Below are 18,092 nucleotides of genomic sequence, written 5' to 3'. Positions count from 1 at the left end.
AACTACAGGGTTGGTGAGAGGGTGAAGGTCCAGCGCACATTTAGAATTTGTGCAGAAACAAAGCTCGCTTTCTGTGAGGGCAAAGATAGGTATGGTTGATAGTACACTAGTCCCTTCATTGCTGTATGAACATGAGGCATAGGCCATTAATGACAAAGTGCAGAAGAGCGTGAATGTATTGGAACTGAAAGGTATGAGGACAACATGTGGTGTGAAGAGGGTTGATAAAATAAGAACAATACAGTTACCTTCAACTGCAATCCCTTGCCACCCTTCCTCTTACTTGAGGCTTTCATCACCTCTACTTATTTCAGAAATCCACTTGCTAAGACTTTCTCACTTCACAAATCTCCCCAACTCAAAAACCCCACACCTGCCAACCTATCACCAAACGTATTCAGCACATTCATATTTGTCTGCCGTTTCTCCCACAGTGAGTTGGTGTCAAAAATAGATGAATCATCACTTTATTTGCTCACATTCACTCTTTGTATGTATCTATCTGTCACGCATAATGGGCTGAAACCAGCACCCCTCTATCTAAACTCAAGACCCACAGACCTTCCTGCGTTTTATCCCAGACGCATCATAAGCCTAATGGCAGCACCTATTTCTCTATATATCACATCACTCCAATTCACTCTATCCCATGCATGCCTCGCACACTCCTGCATGTTCATGCTCCCATCATTCAAAACAACTCTGATTCCATCTCTCCATCTCCAAAGTGGTCTCCCCATCTCCTTGCCCCCTCCAGTGGCAAGCACAAAATAAAAGCAAATAAGTAATGATATAACGCAAGCCAATGGAAGGCAAAGGTCATTCAATTAACAAAGCAATCCATACTGCTTTGTTAGGATGAAATGATAAATAATTAGAATAACATGGTCAGCTGAGAGCAAGGAAAATCATTAGGATATTCTGAAAGGTCTGTGGGGATAAGAGAAGATAAAATAAAAAATCAGTATATATCATGAGATAATTCAAAGGGTATCACAACACATAAGGAATACTTTTAAATCAAAACCTACATGATGAAGGTTCAAGTCTTAGAGTCATGCTGGGCTGACAAGACATTAATCCAGTAGCATGAATAGGGTCAATTATTCCATCAAATTTTACTGACACCTAACCCAATATGAAAAGGGGAGATGATGTAATGGATATTAAACAAGTGTTTGCTATGGAAAATCATGATAGACAAAAGGTGTAAAGATTTGGAGAGTTTGAAAAGATTCATATGAAGCCAGTTGGACTAGATACACAGGATGACGTAATTAAGGTTGAAAGACACAACAGTGCAACATGTGGGTGAGATGGATTTATAAACAGTTATTTGTAAGTATATTCTAAGGTTACATGAGATTACTATTCATGCAATTCAGGAAGGGAGTCTTTAGAGGATGAGAAGAATTAAAGCTGTTTTGAGAAAATGTTCAAACCAGGTTAAGACCTAGTGAATCTTTAACAACAATGTCTTACACTCACACACACGTTCTGCATATGTCCTCCTGATGAATGACAAAAGAAGACATATGTGACATGCAAAGATGTAAAGAAACTGATATTTCCTATAGCTCTTACCCTGGAAGCATATCAGTCATATTAAGTACAATATTCTTCCACTGCTGCCATTCGTATCGCCAGACGAGTGCAGTGCCATCCCGACTTCCAGAAACAAACATGAGTCCTCTATGGCACCACTGAATGCTATCCACTCGATCTTGATGTCGCTCGGTTTCAATTAGCTTCTCAACTCCATCTTCACCTCCAAGATGATAGACCCTAATGGGAAGACTATGCTCAGCCATTTGTGAGGTAACTTTGAAAAATACTCCATTATCATTAATACACTCAAAATCCCATTGGGTGGATCACGTACATACAAACACTGAACATCATTCGTACTCATCCTCAACCTAGGCCCAATGTGTTAATGTGATACCACAATTATAAACTGTTTCTTATATATTCTTATATATTCAGCTGATTCATCCAAATATAAAATGCTTCTATTATTATCCTTATTATTTTGCTTTGTCGCTGTCTCCCGCATTAGTGAGGTAGCGCAAGGAAACAGACGAAAGAATGGCTCAACCCACCCACATACACGTGTATATACATACATGTACACACACACAAATATACATACCTATACATCTCAACATATACATATATATACACACACAGACATATACATATATACACATGTACATAATTCATAGTCTGCCTTTATTCATTCCCATCACCACCTCACCACACATGAAATAACATCCCCCTCATGTGTGCTAGGTAGCGCTAGGAAAAGACAACAAAGGCCCCATTCGTTCACACTCAGTCTCTAGCTGTCATGTAATAATGCACCAAAACCACAGCTCCCTTTCCACATCCAGGCCCCACACAAACCCCAGACGCTTCACATGCCCTAGTTCAATCCATTGACAGCACGTCGACCCCGTTTTCCACATCGTTCCAATTCACTCTATTCCTTGCACACCTTTCACCCTCCTGCATGTTCAGGCCCCGATCACTCAAAATCTTTTTCACTCCATCTTTCCACCTCCAATTTGGTCTCCCACTTCTCGTTCCCTCCACCTCCGACACATATATCCTCTTTCTCAATCTTTCCTCACTCATTCTCTCCATGTGACCAAATCATTTCAAAACACCCTATTCTGCTCTCTCAACCATACTCTTTTTATTACCACACATCTCTCTTACCCTATTATTACTTACTCGATCAAACCACCTCACACCACATATTATCCTCAAACATCTCATTTCCAGCACATCCACCCTCCTGCACACAACTCTATCCATAGCCCACGCCTCGCAACCATACAACATTGTTGGAACCACTATTCCTTCAACATACCCATTTTTGCTTTCCGAGATAATGTTCTTGACTTCCACACATTCTTCAACGCTCCAAGAATTTTCACCCCCTCCCCCACCCTATGATTCACTTCCACTTCCATGGTTCCATCCACTGCCAAATCCACTCCCAGATATCTAAAACACTTCACTTCCTCCAGTTTTTCTCCATTCAAACTTACCCCCCAATTGACTTGACCCTCAACCCTACTGTGCCTATTAACCTTGCTCTTATTCACATTCAAAAATGCTTCTATTACATTTAATACCTAATTATTCCTATGCCATCTTCCTCCAAAGACTCCCTAGCCATGATACTCTATTATCATTAATACACTCAAAATCCCATCGGGTGGATCATGTACATATAAACACTGAATATCATTCGTACTCATCCTCAACCTAGGCCCAATGTGTTAATGTGATACCACACTTATAAACTGTTTCTTATATATTCTTATTTATTCAACTGATTCATCCATATAAAAAATGCTTCTATTACATTTAATCCCTAATCATTCCTACACCATCTTCCTCCAAAGAACCCCTAGCCATGATAATTCTCTAAACGCATCTATCATTTCTTCTGCATTCTACCTCTTCTTCTTGTATCCTCTAGTCTTATTATGTATCTACCTTAAGTTTTACATAACAATGCCACCCTGAGAGAATTTCCCCCATATACCTTTCTAAAGAGTTCTTCACACAATGTATACTTCCCACATCATTTTTCATTTCATGTCTTCCAAAGTCCAACCAAACACTGCTCTTAGCTAATCTTCTACCTATCCTTACCTATGTACACTTGGGTTTCACAATCACAGATCAGTATTGGAATGAGCAAAACCTTGCACACTCAGCACTCAAATCTTTCACAATCACCACAAATTTCACTGCACCCCAAAGTTTTCCTCCTTACATGATTTTAGTTTCAACAGCTTTCTCTTCCTGAACTCTTAATCCCATACGTTTACAGTCATTCACAACTTCCAGTTTTTCACCATGCAAATGGATCTATCACTAACAACTACTTGCTTTTAATTACATTCATTTTCAGCATATTCCTCCAAGGTGTAGCGGTTAGAATTCCAGACCATGATCAAATCATGGGCCAACAGGGTCAAACGCATAGGTTTGAATCCTGGTTGTGGCAGTCGCTCCACAGTCAACCCAGCTGTTCATCCACCCTTTGGGATTGGTCAATAAAAGAGGAAATAGGAGTCAAAGGAGAGTGCTCATACTCCTTGAATGTCTGAATGTGTGTGGAAGTAACCAAGATGAGAAGAGAGGAGAGATAGTATGTTTGAGGGAAGAAATCTAGATGTTCTGGCTCTGAGTAAAACGAAGCTCAAAGGTAAAGGCAAGAATGGTTTGGAAATGTCTTGGTAGTTAAGTCAGGGGTTGGTGAGAGGACAAGAGCTAAGGAAGGAGTAGCAGTACTCCTGAAGGAGTTGTGGGAGTGAGTAATAGAGTGCCAGAAAGTAATTTCTAGACTGAAGTGGGTAAACTGAAAGAGGATCATTGGTGCTTATGCACCTGGCCATGAGAAGAAAGATCATGAGTGGGAAGTGTTCTGGAAGCAGTTGAGTGAGTGTGTCAGCAGGGTGAAGTAAATGTAAATGTAAGTAATGTGGCAGTCGAGGGTAAATGTAAAGGTAAGTAATGTGGCAGTTGAGGGTATAACTGATGTGCACTCTGTATTCAGTGTTATGAATGGAAATGGTGAAGAGCTTGAAGCACCAAGAAACAGATAAAGAAAGACACATCCACTCACATCCATTCACGAGCTGTCATGTATAATGCACCGAAACCACAGCTCCCTACCCACAGCATGGGCCCAAGGACCTTTCCATAGTTTACCCAAGATGTTTCACATGTCTTGGTTCAGTCCATTGACACCACATTGACCCAAGTACGCTACATCTTTCCAATTCAATCTATTTCACACTTGCCTTCACCCTCCTACACGTTCAGGCACCAATTGCTCAAAATCTTTTTCACACCATCCTTCCATCTCCAATTTGGTTTCCTACTACTCCACTTCTGACACAAATATCCTCTTTGTCAACGTTTTCTCACTTATTCTCTCCATATGTCCAGACCATTAAAAGACACCCTCTTCTGCTCTCTCAACCGCACTCTTTTTATTTCCACACATCTCTCCTACCCTCTCATTACTTACTTGATCAAACCACCTGACACCACTTATTGTCCTCAAACATTTAATTTCCAACACATCCACCCTCCTCCACACAATCCTATCTAGAGACCATGCCTTTCAACCATAAAATATTGTTGGAAATACTATTTCTTCAAACATACCCATTTCTGCTCTCCAAGATAACTTTCTCTCCACACATTGCTCCAAGAGCTTTCGCCCTTTCCCCATCGTATGACTCACTTCCACTTACATGGTTCCATTCACTGCTAAGTCCACTCCCACATACATAAAACACTTCACTTCCTCCAATTTTTCTTCAGTCAAACTCTTCCCAACTGACTTGTCCCTCAACCCTGCTGAACCTAATAACCTTGCCCTTACTTGTATTTATTCTCAACATTCCCTATTCACATACACTGCCAAACTCAGTCACCAACTTGTGCAGTTTCTCAATGGAATCAGCCACCAGTGCTTTATCATTGGCAAACAACAACTGACTCACTTTCCAGTCTTATCTCCAACATACTGCATACTTGCCCCTGTCTCCAAGACTCTTGCACTAACCTCCCTCACCACCCCATACATAAACAAATCAAACAACTATCGTGACATCACACACCACTACAGCAGACCAACCTTCACTGGGAACCATTCTCTCTCCTATCTTCCTATTTGTACACATGCCTTGCACCTTGATAAAAAATTCTCACTGCTTCTAGCAGCTTACTTCCTACACCATATATTCTTAAGACCTTCCACAAAGCATCTCTAATGACCCTGTCATATGCCTTCTTTAGATCCATAAATCCCACATACATATCCATCTGTCTTTCTAAGTATTACTCAAACACATTCTTCAAAGCAAACACCTGATCCACACTTTCTCTATCGCTTCTGAAACGACACTGCTCCTCCCGTCTGATGCTCAGTACATGCCTTCATCCTATCAATAAATACCCTTCCATGCAATTTACAAAGTGTACTGAAAAAATTATACCTCTGTTGTTTGAACACTCACCTTTATCCCCTTACCCTTTATACAATGGCAATATAAATGCATTCCACCAATCCTAAGGCGCCTCCACATGATCTTTTCATACACGGAATGTCCTTAACAACCAATCAAAAACACAGTCACCCTCTTTCTTAATAAATTCAGCTGCAATACAGGTGGTAACTCTCTCATCCAATGCTCTGTGGTTCAGCAACTCACACGGTCCAGCATGTTTTGAATCTGCCACCATTAGTTTGTGGATCTGCCACCAGGATGACACCCATAGCAAGGCAAAGGTGCCAAAATCTGTTCACACTGCATCTAAGCTAATTAACAGTCCTGGTAATTTCTTATAGCTCCAGAACAAGTGCATAATGCTGATGAATCTGCCCTGTATTGGCATCATATGCCACAAAAAACCTTGTACAAGATACTTAGGAGTCTCCATATGGGGGTAAGGATTCCAAAGACAGGGTGATAATTCTTGGCTGCAGCAATGTTGCAGTAACAAATAAAACCAAGCTGATGGTGACTGGTACGACTGTTCATGCGAGGGCCTTAAAAGAGGTCAGTATCTGTTTTCCAGCATTTTCTGTGGTTCAGCAATGACCAGAACCCAAGGATGCTAGATTAAAGAGGTACAAACTGTACCATCCACTCCAGCTACTATGCCGTATTTCATCTTACACAAGGCTCTTACCACCTTTTCTCTCTTCACCAAACCACTCTCTATGACTCACTTCGCATACCACCCCAACCAAAACACCCTATATCTGTCATTCTTATCATCATATATATTCAAGAATCCTCCAAAATACTCAATACATCTCCTCACTCCATCACTGCCTGCTATCACTTCCCCTTTCGCCCATTTCACCAGTTTCCACTTCTTCTCTTGTCTTTCACACATTATTTACCACCTTCCAAGCCATCTTTTTATTCTCCTCAAAGTTTAATGGTACTCCCTTGGCCCAACTCTCATTTGCCTTCTTTTTCAACCCCTGCACCTTCCTCTTGATGCCTACCGCTTTCTCTTACACATCTCCAATCATTTGCACTTCTTCCTTATAAGTACTGGTCAGACACCTCTCTTTTCTCTTTTCACAGTTTTCACTGACAACTTTACTTCCTCATCACACCACTCACTCCCCTTACTAATTTGCCCACCTTTAACATGCCACATGCATTTCTTGCACATGCCATCACTGCTTCCTTTAATACATTCCATTCCTCAACCACTCTCCTCATCTCATTTGTTCTCACATTCTGCCATTCTACACTGCATCTCCCCAGGTATTTCTTCTCACAAGTCTCCTTTCCAAGCTCCCTTACTCTCACCACTCATTTCTCCCTAACATGATCTCTTTTTCAAAAACCTTCACATATCTTCACTCTCACCTCCACAAGACAGTGATCAGACATTCCACCAGCTGCCCCTCTTAGCACTTTCAGATTGAAAAGTCTCTTTTACATGCCTATCATTTAATACGTAATCTAAAAATTCCCACTGACCACATGTTCTACCCACATATGTATATATGTATCTATCTCTTTTTAAATGACATATTCCCAATCACTGGTCTTTTTTCAACACACAACTCTACAAACTCTTCCCCATTTCCACTCATAACACTGAATACACCATATGCAAATATCATACCCTGAACAGCCACATTACTTACCTTCGTAATCAAATCCCCCATCAATACTACCTGGACCCGTCCACTAAAATTACTGACATATTCACTTAGCTGCTCCCAAAACACTTGCCTTTATCATGATCTTTCTCCTCATGACCAGGTACATAAGCACCAATAATCACCCAACTCTCATCCACTTACAGTTTTACCCACTTCAATCTAGAATGAACTTCCTTACACTCTATCACACACTTCCACAACTGCTTCAGTTGCAGAACCCTTCCTTAGCTCTTGTCCTCTCACCAACCCCTGACTTTAATCCCAAGACATTTCTAAACCTTTCTCTCCCTTTACCCTTGAACTTCATTTCACTTATAGCTAAAACATTCAGGATTCTTTCCTAAAACATACAACCTATTTCTCCTCTCATCTCATCATGATCAACTCACACACATTCAGACACACCAATCTGAGCCTTAAAGGAGGGAGACCACTCTATGTGGCTCTTTCTTCTGTTACCCCTTTTAGAAATTGAAACATAACAGGAGAAAATCCAGCCCCCACTCCAAACCCCTTTAGTGTCCTTCTACAACATACAGGAAAAACGGAGGTAGAACCAAAGGGATTTTCTTTTTCATACTATTCGCCATTTCCCGCGTTAGCGAGGTAGCGTTAAGAACAGAGGACTGGGCCTTTGAGGGAATATCCTCAACAGGCCCCCTTCTCTGTTTCTTCTTTTGGAAAATTAAAAAAACGAGAGGGGAGGATTTCCAGCCCCCCACCAGTCCCTCCCCTTTTAGTCGCCTTCTACGACACGCAGGAAATACATGGGAATTATTCTTTCTCCCCTATCCCCAGGGATATATACTACATTATACATAATCACTGTTTCTCGTGTCAGCGAGGTACCACCAGGAAACGAACAAAAAATGGCCCATCCACTCAAATACACATATACATATACGTAAACGCCAATAAACGCAAATATACATACACAAACATATATATATATTATTTATATCTAAATTTATTTTGCTTTGTCGCTGTCTCCCGTGTTTGCGAGTTAGCGCAAGGAAACAGACGAAAGAAATGGCACAACCCACCCCCATACACATGTATATACATACACGTCCACACACGCAAATATACATACCTATACATCTCAATGTACACATATATATACACACATAGACACATACATATATACCCATGCACACAATTCACACAATCTGCCTTTATTCATTCCCATCGCCACCTCGCCACACATGGAATACCATCCCATACCCCCTCATGTGTGCGAGGTAGCGCTAGAAAAAGACAACAAAGGCCCCATTCGTTCACACTCAGTCTCTAGCTGTCATGCAATAATGCCCAAAGCCACAGCTGCCTTTCCACATCCAGGCCCCACACAACTTTCCATGGTTTACCCCAGACACTTCACATGCCCTGATTCAATCCACTGACAGCACGTCAACCCTGGTATACCACATCGATCCAATTCACTCTATTCCTTGCACGCCTTTCACCCTCCTGCATGTTCAGGCCCCGATCACACAAAATCTTTTTCACTCCATCTTTCCACCTCCAATTTGGTCTCCCACTTCTCCTCGTTCCCTCCACCTCCGACACATATATCCTCTTGGTCAATCTTTCCTCACTCATTCTCTCCATGTGCCCAAACTATTTCAAAACACCCTCTTCTGCTCTCTCAACCACGCTCTTTTTATTTCCACACATCTCTCTTACCCTTACATTACTTACTCGATCAAACCACCTCATACCACACATTGTCCTCAAACATCTCATTTCCAGCACATCCACCCTCCTGTGCACAACTCTATCCATAGCCCACGCCTCGCAACCATACAACATTGTTGGAACCACTATTCCTTCAAACATACCCAATTTTGCTTTCTGAGATAATGCTCTCGACCTCCACACACCCGCCAAGGCCCCCAGGACCCCCCCCCACGATTCACCCCTGCCTCCATGGTTCCACCTGCTGCCAGATCCACTCCCAGACACCCAAAACACCCCACTTCCTCCAGTTTTTCTCCATTCAAACCCACCCCCCAACTGACCCGACCCCCAATCCCACTGTACCCAACAACCTTGCTCCCATTCACATCCATTCCCAACTCTCCCCCCTCACACACCCCACCAAACTCAGTCACCAGCCCCTGCAGCCCCCCACACGAACCAGCCACCAGCGCTGCATCATCAGCGAACAACAACTGACCCACCTCCCAAGCTCTCTCATCCACAACAGACCTCATACTCGCCCCTCCTTCCAAAACTCTTGCATTCACCTCCCCAACAACCCCATCCATAAACAAACCAAACAACCACGGAGACATCACACACCCCCGCCGCAAACCTACACCCACCGAGAACCAATATATATATTGGTCAGTTGATTGAATCAGGGCATGTGAAGCGTCTGGGGTAAACCATGGAAAGTTGTGTGGCGCCTGGATGTGAAAAGGGAGCTGTGGTTTCGGGCATTATTGTATGAGGGGGAGGGGGATGGTATTCCATGTGTGGCGAGGTGGCGATGGGAATGAATAAAGGCAGACAGTGTGAATTGTGTGCATGGGTATATATGTATGTGTCTGTGTGTGTATATATATGTGTACACTGAGATGTATAGGTATGTATATTTGTGTGTGTGGACGTGTATGTATATACATTGTGTATGGGGGTGGGTTGGGCCATTTCTTTCGTCTGTTTCCTTGCGCTACCTCGCAAACGCGGGAGACAGCGACAAAGCAAAATAAAGATAAATAAATATATATCTGGGAGTGGATCTGGCAGCGGATGGAACCATGGAAGCGGAAGTGGATCATAGGGTGGGGGAGGGGGCGAAAATCCTGGGAGCCTTGAAGAATGTGTGGAAGTCGAGAACATTATCTCGGAAAGCAAAAATGGGTATGTTTGAAGGAATAGTGGTTCCAACAATGTTGTATGGTTGCGAGGCGTGGGCTATGGATAGAGTTGTGCGCAGGAGGATGGATGTGCTGGAAATGAGATGTTTGAGGACAATGTGTGGTGTGAGGTGGTTTGATCGAGTGAGTAACGTAAGGGTAAGAGAGATGTGTGGAAATAAAAAGAGCGTGGTTGAGAGAGCAGAAGAGGGTGTTTTGAAGTGGTTTGGGCACATGGAGAGGATGAGTGAGGAAAGATTGACCAAGAGGATATATGTGTCGGAGGTGGAGGGAACAAGGAGAAGAGGGAGACCAAATTGGAGGTGGAAAGATGGAGTGAAAAAGATTTTGTGTGATCGGGGCCTGAACATGCAGGAGGGTGAAAGGAGGGCAAGGATTCCAAAGACAGGGTGAACAAATCATTTCAAAACACCCTATTCTGCTCTCTCAACCATACTCTTTTTATTACCACACATCTCTCTTACCCTATTATTACTTACTCGATCAAACCACCTCACACCACATATTATCCTCAAACATCTCATTTCCAGCACATCCACCCTCCTGCGCACAACTCTATCCATAGCCCATGCCTCGCAACCATACAATATTGTTGGAACCACTATTCCTTCAAACATACCCATTTTTGCTTTCCGAGATAATGTTCTCGACTTCCACACATTCTTCAAGGCCCCCAGAATTTTCGCCCCCTCCCCCACCCTATGAACCACTTCCACTTCCATGGTTCCATCCACTGCCAAATCCACTCCCAGATATCTAAAACACTTCACTTCCTCCAGTTTTTCTCCATTCAAACTTACCTCCCAATTGACTTGACCCTCAACCCTACTGTACCTAATAACCTTGCTCTTATTCACATTTACTCTTAACTTTCTTCTTTCACACACTTTACCCAACTCAGTCACCAGCTTCTACAGTTTCTCACATGAATCAGCCACCAGCGCTGTATCATCAGCGAACAACAACTGACTCACTTTCCAAGCTCTCTCATCCACAACAGACTTCAAACCTGCCCCTCTTTCCAAAACTCTTGCATTTACTTCCCTAGCAACCCATCCATAAACAAATTAAACAACCATGGAGACATCACACACCCCTGCCGCAAACCTACATTCACTGAGAACCAATCACTTTCCTCTCTTCCTACAGGTACACATGCCTTACATCCTCGATAAAAAATCGCCACCTCGCCACACATGGCATACCATCCCCCTCCCCCCAAATGTGCACAAGGTAGCGCTACGAAAAGAAAACAAAGGCCACATACGTTCACACTCAGTCTCTAGCTGTCATGAATAATGCACCAACACCACAGCTCCCTTTCCACATCCAGACCCCACAAAAGTTTCCATGGTTTACCACAGACGCTTCACATGCCCTGCTTCAATCCATTGACAGCATGTCGACCCCAGTATACCACATATTCCAATGCACTCTATTTCTTGCACGCCTTTCACCTTCCTGCATGTTCAGGCACCGATCACTCAAAATCTTTTTCACTCCATCTTTCCACCTCCAATTTGGTCTCCCACTTCTCCTCATTCCCTCCACCTATGACACATATATCCTCTTTGTCAATCTTTCCTCACTTATTCTCTCCATGTGACCAAACCATTTCAAAACACCCTTTTCTGCTCTCTCAACCATACTCCTTTTATTACCACACATCTCTCTTATCCTTTCGTTACTTACTCGATCAAACCACCTCACACCACATACTATCATCAAACATCTCATTCCCAGCACATCCACCCTCCTCTGCACAACTCTATCTATAGCCCACGACTCGCAACCATAAAACATTGTTGACACCACTATTCCTTCAAACATACCCATTTTTGCTTTCCAAGATAATGTTCTCGACTTCCACACATTTTTCAACGCTCCCAAAACGTTCACCCTCCACCCCCACCCAGTGATTCACTTCCGCTTCCATGGTTCCATCCACTGCTAAATCCCAGTTTTTCTCCATTCAAACTTACCTCCTAATTGACTTGTCCCTCAACCCTACTGTACCTAATAACCTTGCTCTTATTCACATTTACTCTCAGCTATCTTCTTTCACACACTTTACCAAACTCAGTCACCAGCTTCTGCAGTTTCTCACCTGAATCAGCCATCAGTGCTGTATCATCAGCGAACAACAACTGACTCACTTCCCAAGCTCTCTCATCCACAACAGACTGCATACTTGCCCCTATTTCCAAAACTCTCTAAAAACTCCCTAACAAGCCCATCCATAAACAAATTAAACAACCATGGAGACATCTCGTACCCCTGCTGCAAACCAACATTCACTGAGAACCGATCACTTTCCTCTCTTCCTACACGTACACATGCCTTATATCCTCTATAAAAACTTTTCACTGCTTCTGACAACTTACCTCCCACACCATATATTCTTAATACCTTCCACAGAGCATCTCTATCAACTCTATCATATGCCTTCTCCAGATCCATAAATGCTACATACAAATCCACTTGCTTTTCTAAGTATTTCTCACATACATTTTTCAAAGCAAACACCTGATCCACACATCCTCTACCACTTCTGAAACCACACTGCTCTTCCCCAGTCTGATGCTCTGTACATGCCTTCACCCTCTCAGTCAATAACCTCCCATATAATTTCCCAGGAATACTCAACAAACTTATACCTCTGTAATTTGAGCACTCACTCTTATCCCCTTTGCCTTTGTACAATGGCACTATGCAAGCATTCCACCAATCATCAGGCACCTCACCATGAAACATACATACATTGAATAACCTTACCAACCAGTCAACAATACAGCCACCCCCTTTTTAAATAAATTCCACTGCAATACCATCCAAACCTGCTGCCTTTCCGGCATTCATCTTCCGCAAAGCTTTTACTACCTCTTCTCTAGTTTACCAAATCATTCTCCCTAACCCTCTCACTTTGTACACCACCTCGACCAAAACACCTTATATCTGCCACTCTACAAACCTTCTAAATACTCACTCCATCTCCTCACATCACCACTACTTGTTATCACCTTCCCATTAGCCCCCTTCACTGATGTTCCCATTTGTTCCCTTGTCTTACGCACTTTATTTACCTCCTTCCAAAACATCTTTTTATTCTCCCCAAAATTTAATGATACTCTCTCATCCTCTTTTTCACTTCTTGCACCTTTCTCTTGACCTCCTGCCTCTTTCTTTTATACATCTCCCACTCATTTGCATTATTTCCCTGGAAAAATTGTCCAGATGCCTCTCTCTTCTCTTTCACTAATAATCTTACTTCTTCATCCCACAACGCACTACCCTTTCTGATCTGCCCACCTCAAACACTTCTCATGCCACAAGCATCTTTTGTGCAAGTCATCACTACTACCCTAAATACATCCCATTCCTCCCCCACTCCCCTTACCTCTTTTGTTCTCACTTTTTCCCATTCAGCACTCAGTCTCTCCTGTTACTTCCTCACACAAGTCTCCTTCCCAAGCTCACTTATTCTCACCACTCTCTTCACCCCAACATTCTCTTTTCTATTCTGAAAACCTTTACAAATCTTCACCTTCGCCTCCACAAGATAATGATCAGACAGCCCTCCAGTTGCACCTGTCAGCACATTAACATCCAAAAGTCTCTCTTTCACATGCCTATCAATTAACACATAATCCAATAACGCTCTCTGACGATCTCTCCTACTTACATACGTATACTTATGTATATCTCTCTTTTTAAACCATGTATTCCCAATCATCAGTCCTTTTTCAGCCCACAAATCTACAAGCTCTTCATAATTTCCATTTACAACACTGAACTCCCCATGTACACATTACTCACCTTTGCATTCAAATCACCCATCACTATAACCCACTCACATGCATCAAAACTACTAACACACTCACTCAGCTGCTCCCAAAACACTTGCCTCTCATTATTTTTCTTCTCCTGCCCAGGTGCATTTGCACCAATAATCACCCATCTCTCTCCATCAACTTTCAGTTTTACCCATATCAATCTAGAGTTTACTTTCTTACGCTCTATCACATACTCCCACCACTCCTGTTTCAGGAGTAGTGCTACTCCTTCCCTTCCTCTTGTCCTCTCACCAACCCCTGACTTTACTCCCAAGACATTCCCAAACCACTCTTCCCCTTTACCCTTTAGCTTCGCTTCACCTAGGCCAGAACATCCAGGTTCCTTTCCTAAAACATACTACCTATCTCTCCTTTTTTCTCATCTTGGTTACATCCACAAACATTTAGAAACCCCAATCTGAGCATTTGAGGAGGATGAGCACTCCCCGCATGACTCCTCCTTGTTTCCCCTTTTAGAAAGTTAAAATACAAGGATAGGGGACAAAGAATACTTCCCACGCATTCTTCACGTGTCGTAGAAGGCGATTAAAGGGGACAGGAGCAGGGGGCTAGAAACCCTCCCCTCCTTGTATTTTAACTTTTTATATATATATTTATTTCTCCCCTATCCCTAGAGATAGGGGAGAAAGAATACTTCCCACGCATTCCTTACGTGTCATAGAAGGCGACTAAAGGGGGCTAGTGGGGGGCTAGAAACCCTCCCCTCCTTGTATTTTAACTTTCTAAAAGGGGAAGCAGAAGAAGGAGTCAGGCATGGAGTGCTCATCCTCCTCGAACGCTCAGGTTGGGGTGTCTAAATGTGTGTGGATGTAACCAAGATGAGAAAAAAGGAGAGATAGGTAAGATGTTTGAGGAAAGGAACCTGGATGTTTTGGCTCTGAAAGAAACAAACCTCAAGGGTAAAGGAAAAGAGTGGTTTGGGAATGTCTTGGGAGTAAAGTCAGGGATTAGTGAGAGGACAAGAGCATGGGAAGAAGTAGCACTAATCCTGAAACAGGAGTGGTGGGAGTATGTGATAGAGTGTAAGAAAGTAAACTCTAGATTGATGTGGGTAAAACTGAAAGTTGATGGAGAGAGATGGGTGATTACTGGTGCATATGCACCTGGGCATGAGAAGAAAGATCATGAGAGGCAAGTGTTTTGGGAGCAGCTGAATGAGTGTATTAGTGGTTTTGATGCACGAGACTAAGTTATAGTGATGGGTGATTTGAATGCAAAGGTGAGTAATGTGGCAGTTGAGGGAATAATTGGTATACATGGGGTGTTCAGTGTTGTAAATGGAAATGGTGAAGAGCTTGTAGATTTACGGGCTGAAAAAGGACTGGTGATTGGGAATACCTGGTTTAACAAGAGAGATATACATAAGTATACGTATGTAAGTAGGAGAGATGGTCAGAGAGCGTTATTAGATTGCGTGTTAATTGATAGGCGTGCGAAAGAGAGACTTTTGGATGTTAATGTGCTGAGAGGTGCAACTGGAGGGATGTCTGATCATTATCTTGTGGAGGTGAAGGTGAAGGTTTGTAGAGGTTTTCAGAAAAGAAAAGAGAATGTTGGGGTGAAGAGAGTGGTGAGAGTAAGGGAGCTTGGGAAGGAGACTTGTGTGAGGAAGTACCAGGAGAGACTGAGTACAGAATGGAAAAAGGTGAGAACAAAGGATGTAAAGGGAGTGGGGGAGGAATAGGATGTATTTAGGGAAAGTGACGGCTTGCGCAAAAGATGCTTGTGGCATGAGAAGCGTGAGAGGTGGGCAGATTAGACAGGGTAGTGAGAGGTGGGATGAAGAAGTACGATTATTAGTGAAAGAGACGAGAGAGGCATTTGGATGATTTTTGCAGGGAAATAATGCAAATGAGTGGGAGATGTATAAAAGAAAGAGGCAGGAGGTCAAGAGAAAGGTGCGAGAGGTGAAAAGGGGGGCAAATGAGAGTTAGGGTGAGAGAGTATCATTAAATTTTAGGGAGAATAAAAAGATGCTTTGGAAGGAGGTAAATAAAGTGCATAAGACAAGGGAACAAATGGGAACTTCACAGAAGGGGGCTAATGGGGAGGTAATAACAAGTAGTGGTGATGTGAGAAAGAGATGGAGTGAGTATTTTGAAGGTTTGTTGAATGTGTTTGATGATAGAGTGGCAGATATAGGGTGTTTTGGTCGAGGTGGTGTGCGAAGAGAGAGGGTTTGGGAAAACGATTTGGTAAAGAGAGAAGAGGTACTAAAAGCTTTGCAGAGGATGAAAGCCGGCAAGGCAGCAGGTTTGGATGGTACTGCAGTGGAATTTATCAAAAAAAGGGGGTGACTGTATTGCTGACTGGTTGGTAAGGTTATTTAATGTATGTATGATTCATGGTGAGGTGCCTGAGGATTGGCGGAATGCTTGCATAGTGCCATTGTACAAAGGCAAAGGGGACAAAAGTGAGTGCTCAAATTACAGAGGTATAAGTTTGTTGAGCATTCCTGGGAAATTATATGGGAGGGTATTGATTGAGAGGGTGAAGGCATGTACAAAGCATCAGATTGGGGAAGAGCAGTGTGGTTTCAGAAGTGGTAGATGATGTGTGGATCAGGTGTCTGCTTTGAAGAGTGTATGTGAGAAATACTTAGAAAAGCAAATGGATTTGTATGTCGCTTTTATGGATCCAGAGAAGGCATTTGATAGAATTGATAGATGCTCTGTGGAAGGTATTAAGAATATATGGTGTGGGAGGCAAGTTGTTTGAGGCAGTGAAAAGTTTTTATCGAGGATGTAAGGCATGTGTACGTGTAGGAAGAGAGGAAAGTGATTGGTTCTCGGTGAAGGTAGGTTTGCGGCAGGGGTGCATGATGTCTCCACGGTTGTTTAATTTGTTTATGGATGGGGTTGTTAGGGAGGTGAATGCAAGAGTTTTGGAAAGAGGGGCAAGTATGCAGTCTGTTGTGGATGAGAGAGCTTGGGAAGTGAGTCAGTTGTTGTTCGCTGATGATACAGCGCTGAAGGCTGATTCGGGTGAGAAACTGCAGAAGCTGGTGACTGAGTTTGGTAAAGTGTGCAAAAGAAGAACGTTGAAAGTAAATGTGAATAAGAGCAAGGTTATTAGGTACAGTAGGGTTGAGGGTCAAGTCAATTGGGAGGTAAGTTTGAATGGAGAAAAACTGGAGGAAGTGAAGTGTTTTAGATATCTGGGAGTGGATTTGGCAGTGGATGGAACCATGGAAGCGGAAGTGAATCATAGGGTGGGGGAGGGGGCGAAAATTCTGGGAGTCTTGAAGAATGTGTGGAAGTCGAGAACATTATCTCCAAAAGCAAAAATGGGTATGTTTGAAGGAATATTGGTTCCAACAATGTTTTATGGTTGCGAGGAGTGGGCTATGGATAGAGTTGTGCGCAGGAGGGTGGATGTGCTGGAAATGAGATGTTTGAGGACAATATGTGGTGTGAGGTGGTTTGATCAAGTAAGTAATAATAGGGTAAGAGAGATGTGTGGTAATAAAAAGAGTGTGGTTGAGAGAGGAGAAGAGGGTGTTTTGAAATGGTTTGGTCACATGGAGAGAATGAGTGAGGAAAGATTGACAAAGGATATATGTGTCAGAGGTGGAGGGAACGAGGAGAAGTGGGAGACCAAATTGGAGGTAGAAAGATGGAGTGA

General features: G+C 42.8%; 1 protein-coding gene across 6 annotated transcripts in view; it reads right to left on the bottom strand.

The window, feature by feature from the left end:
* BRWD3 (bromodomain and WD repeat-containing protein) overlaps positions 1 to 18,092 on the bottom strand; it is a 385,638-nt gene that overhangs the window by 297,915 nt on the left and 69,631 nt on the right. For 4 of the 6 annotated variants that reach the window (XM_071688832.1, XM_071688831.1, XM_071688833.1 and 1 more), the window contains one exon: positions 1,585 to 1,785. In XM_071688832.1, coding sequence (XP_071544933.1) covers positions 1,585 to 1,785 — 201 coding nt within the window. Of the gene's footprint in view, positions 1 to 1,584; positions 1,786 to 18,092 lie in introns of those variants that run through there. The other 2 variants (XM_071688836.1, XM_071688835.1) reach the window with 2 other exon arrangements.

Source organism: Panulirus ornatus, chromosome 46 (genome assembly GCF_036320965.1).
Source record: "Panulirus ornatus isolate Po-2019 chromosome 46, ASM3632096v1, whole genome shotgun sequence".
NCBI classification, from domain to species: domain Eukaryota; kingdom Metazoa; phylum Arthropoda; class Malacostraca; order Decapoda; family Palinuridae; genus Panulirus; species Panulirus ornatus.
The sequence above is the reverse complement of the archived record's forward strand: the minus strand, read 5'-3'. Positions and strand labels throughout refer to the sequence as shown.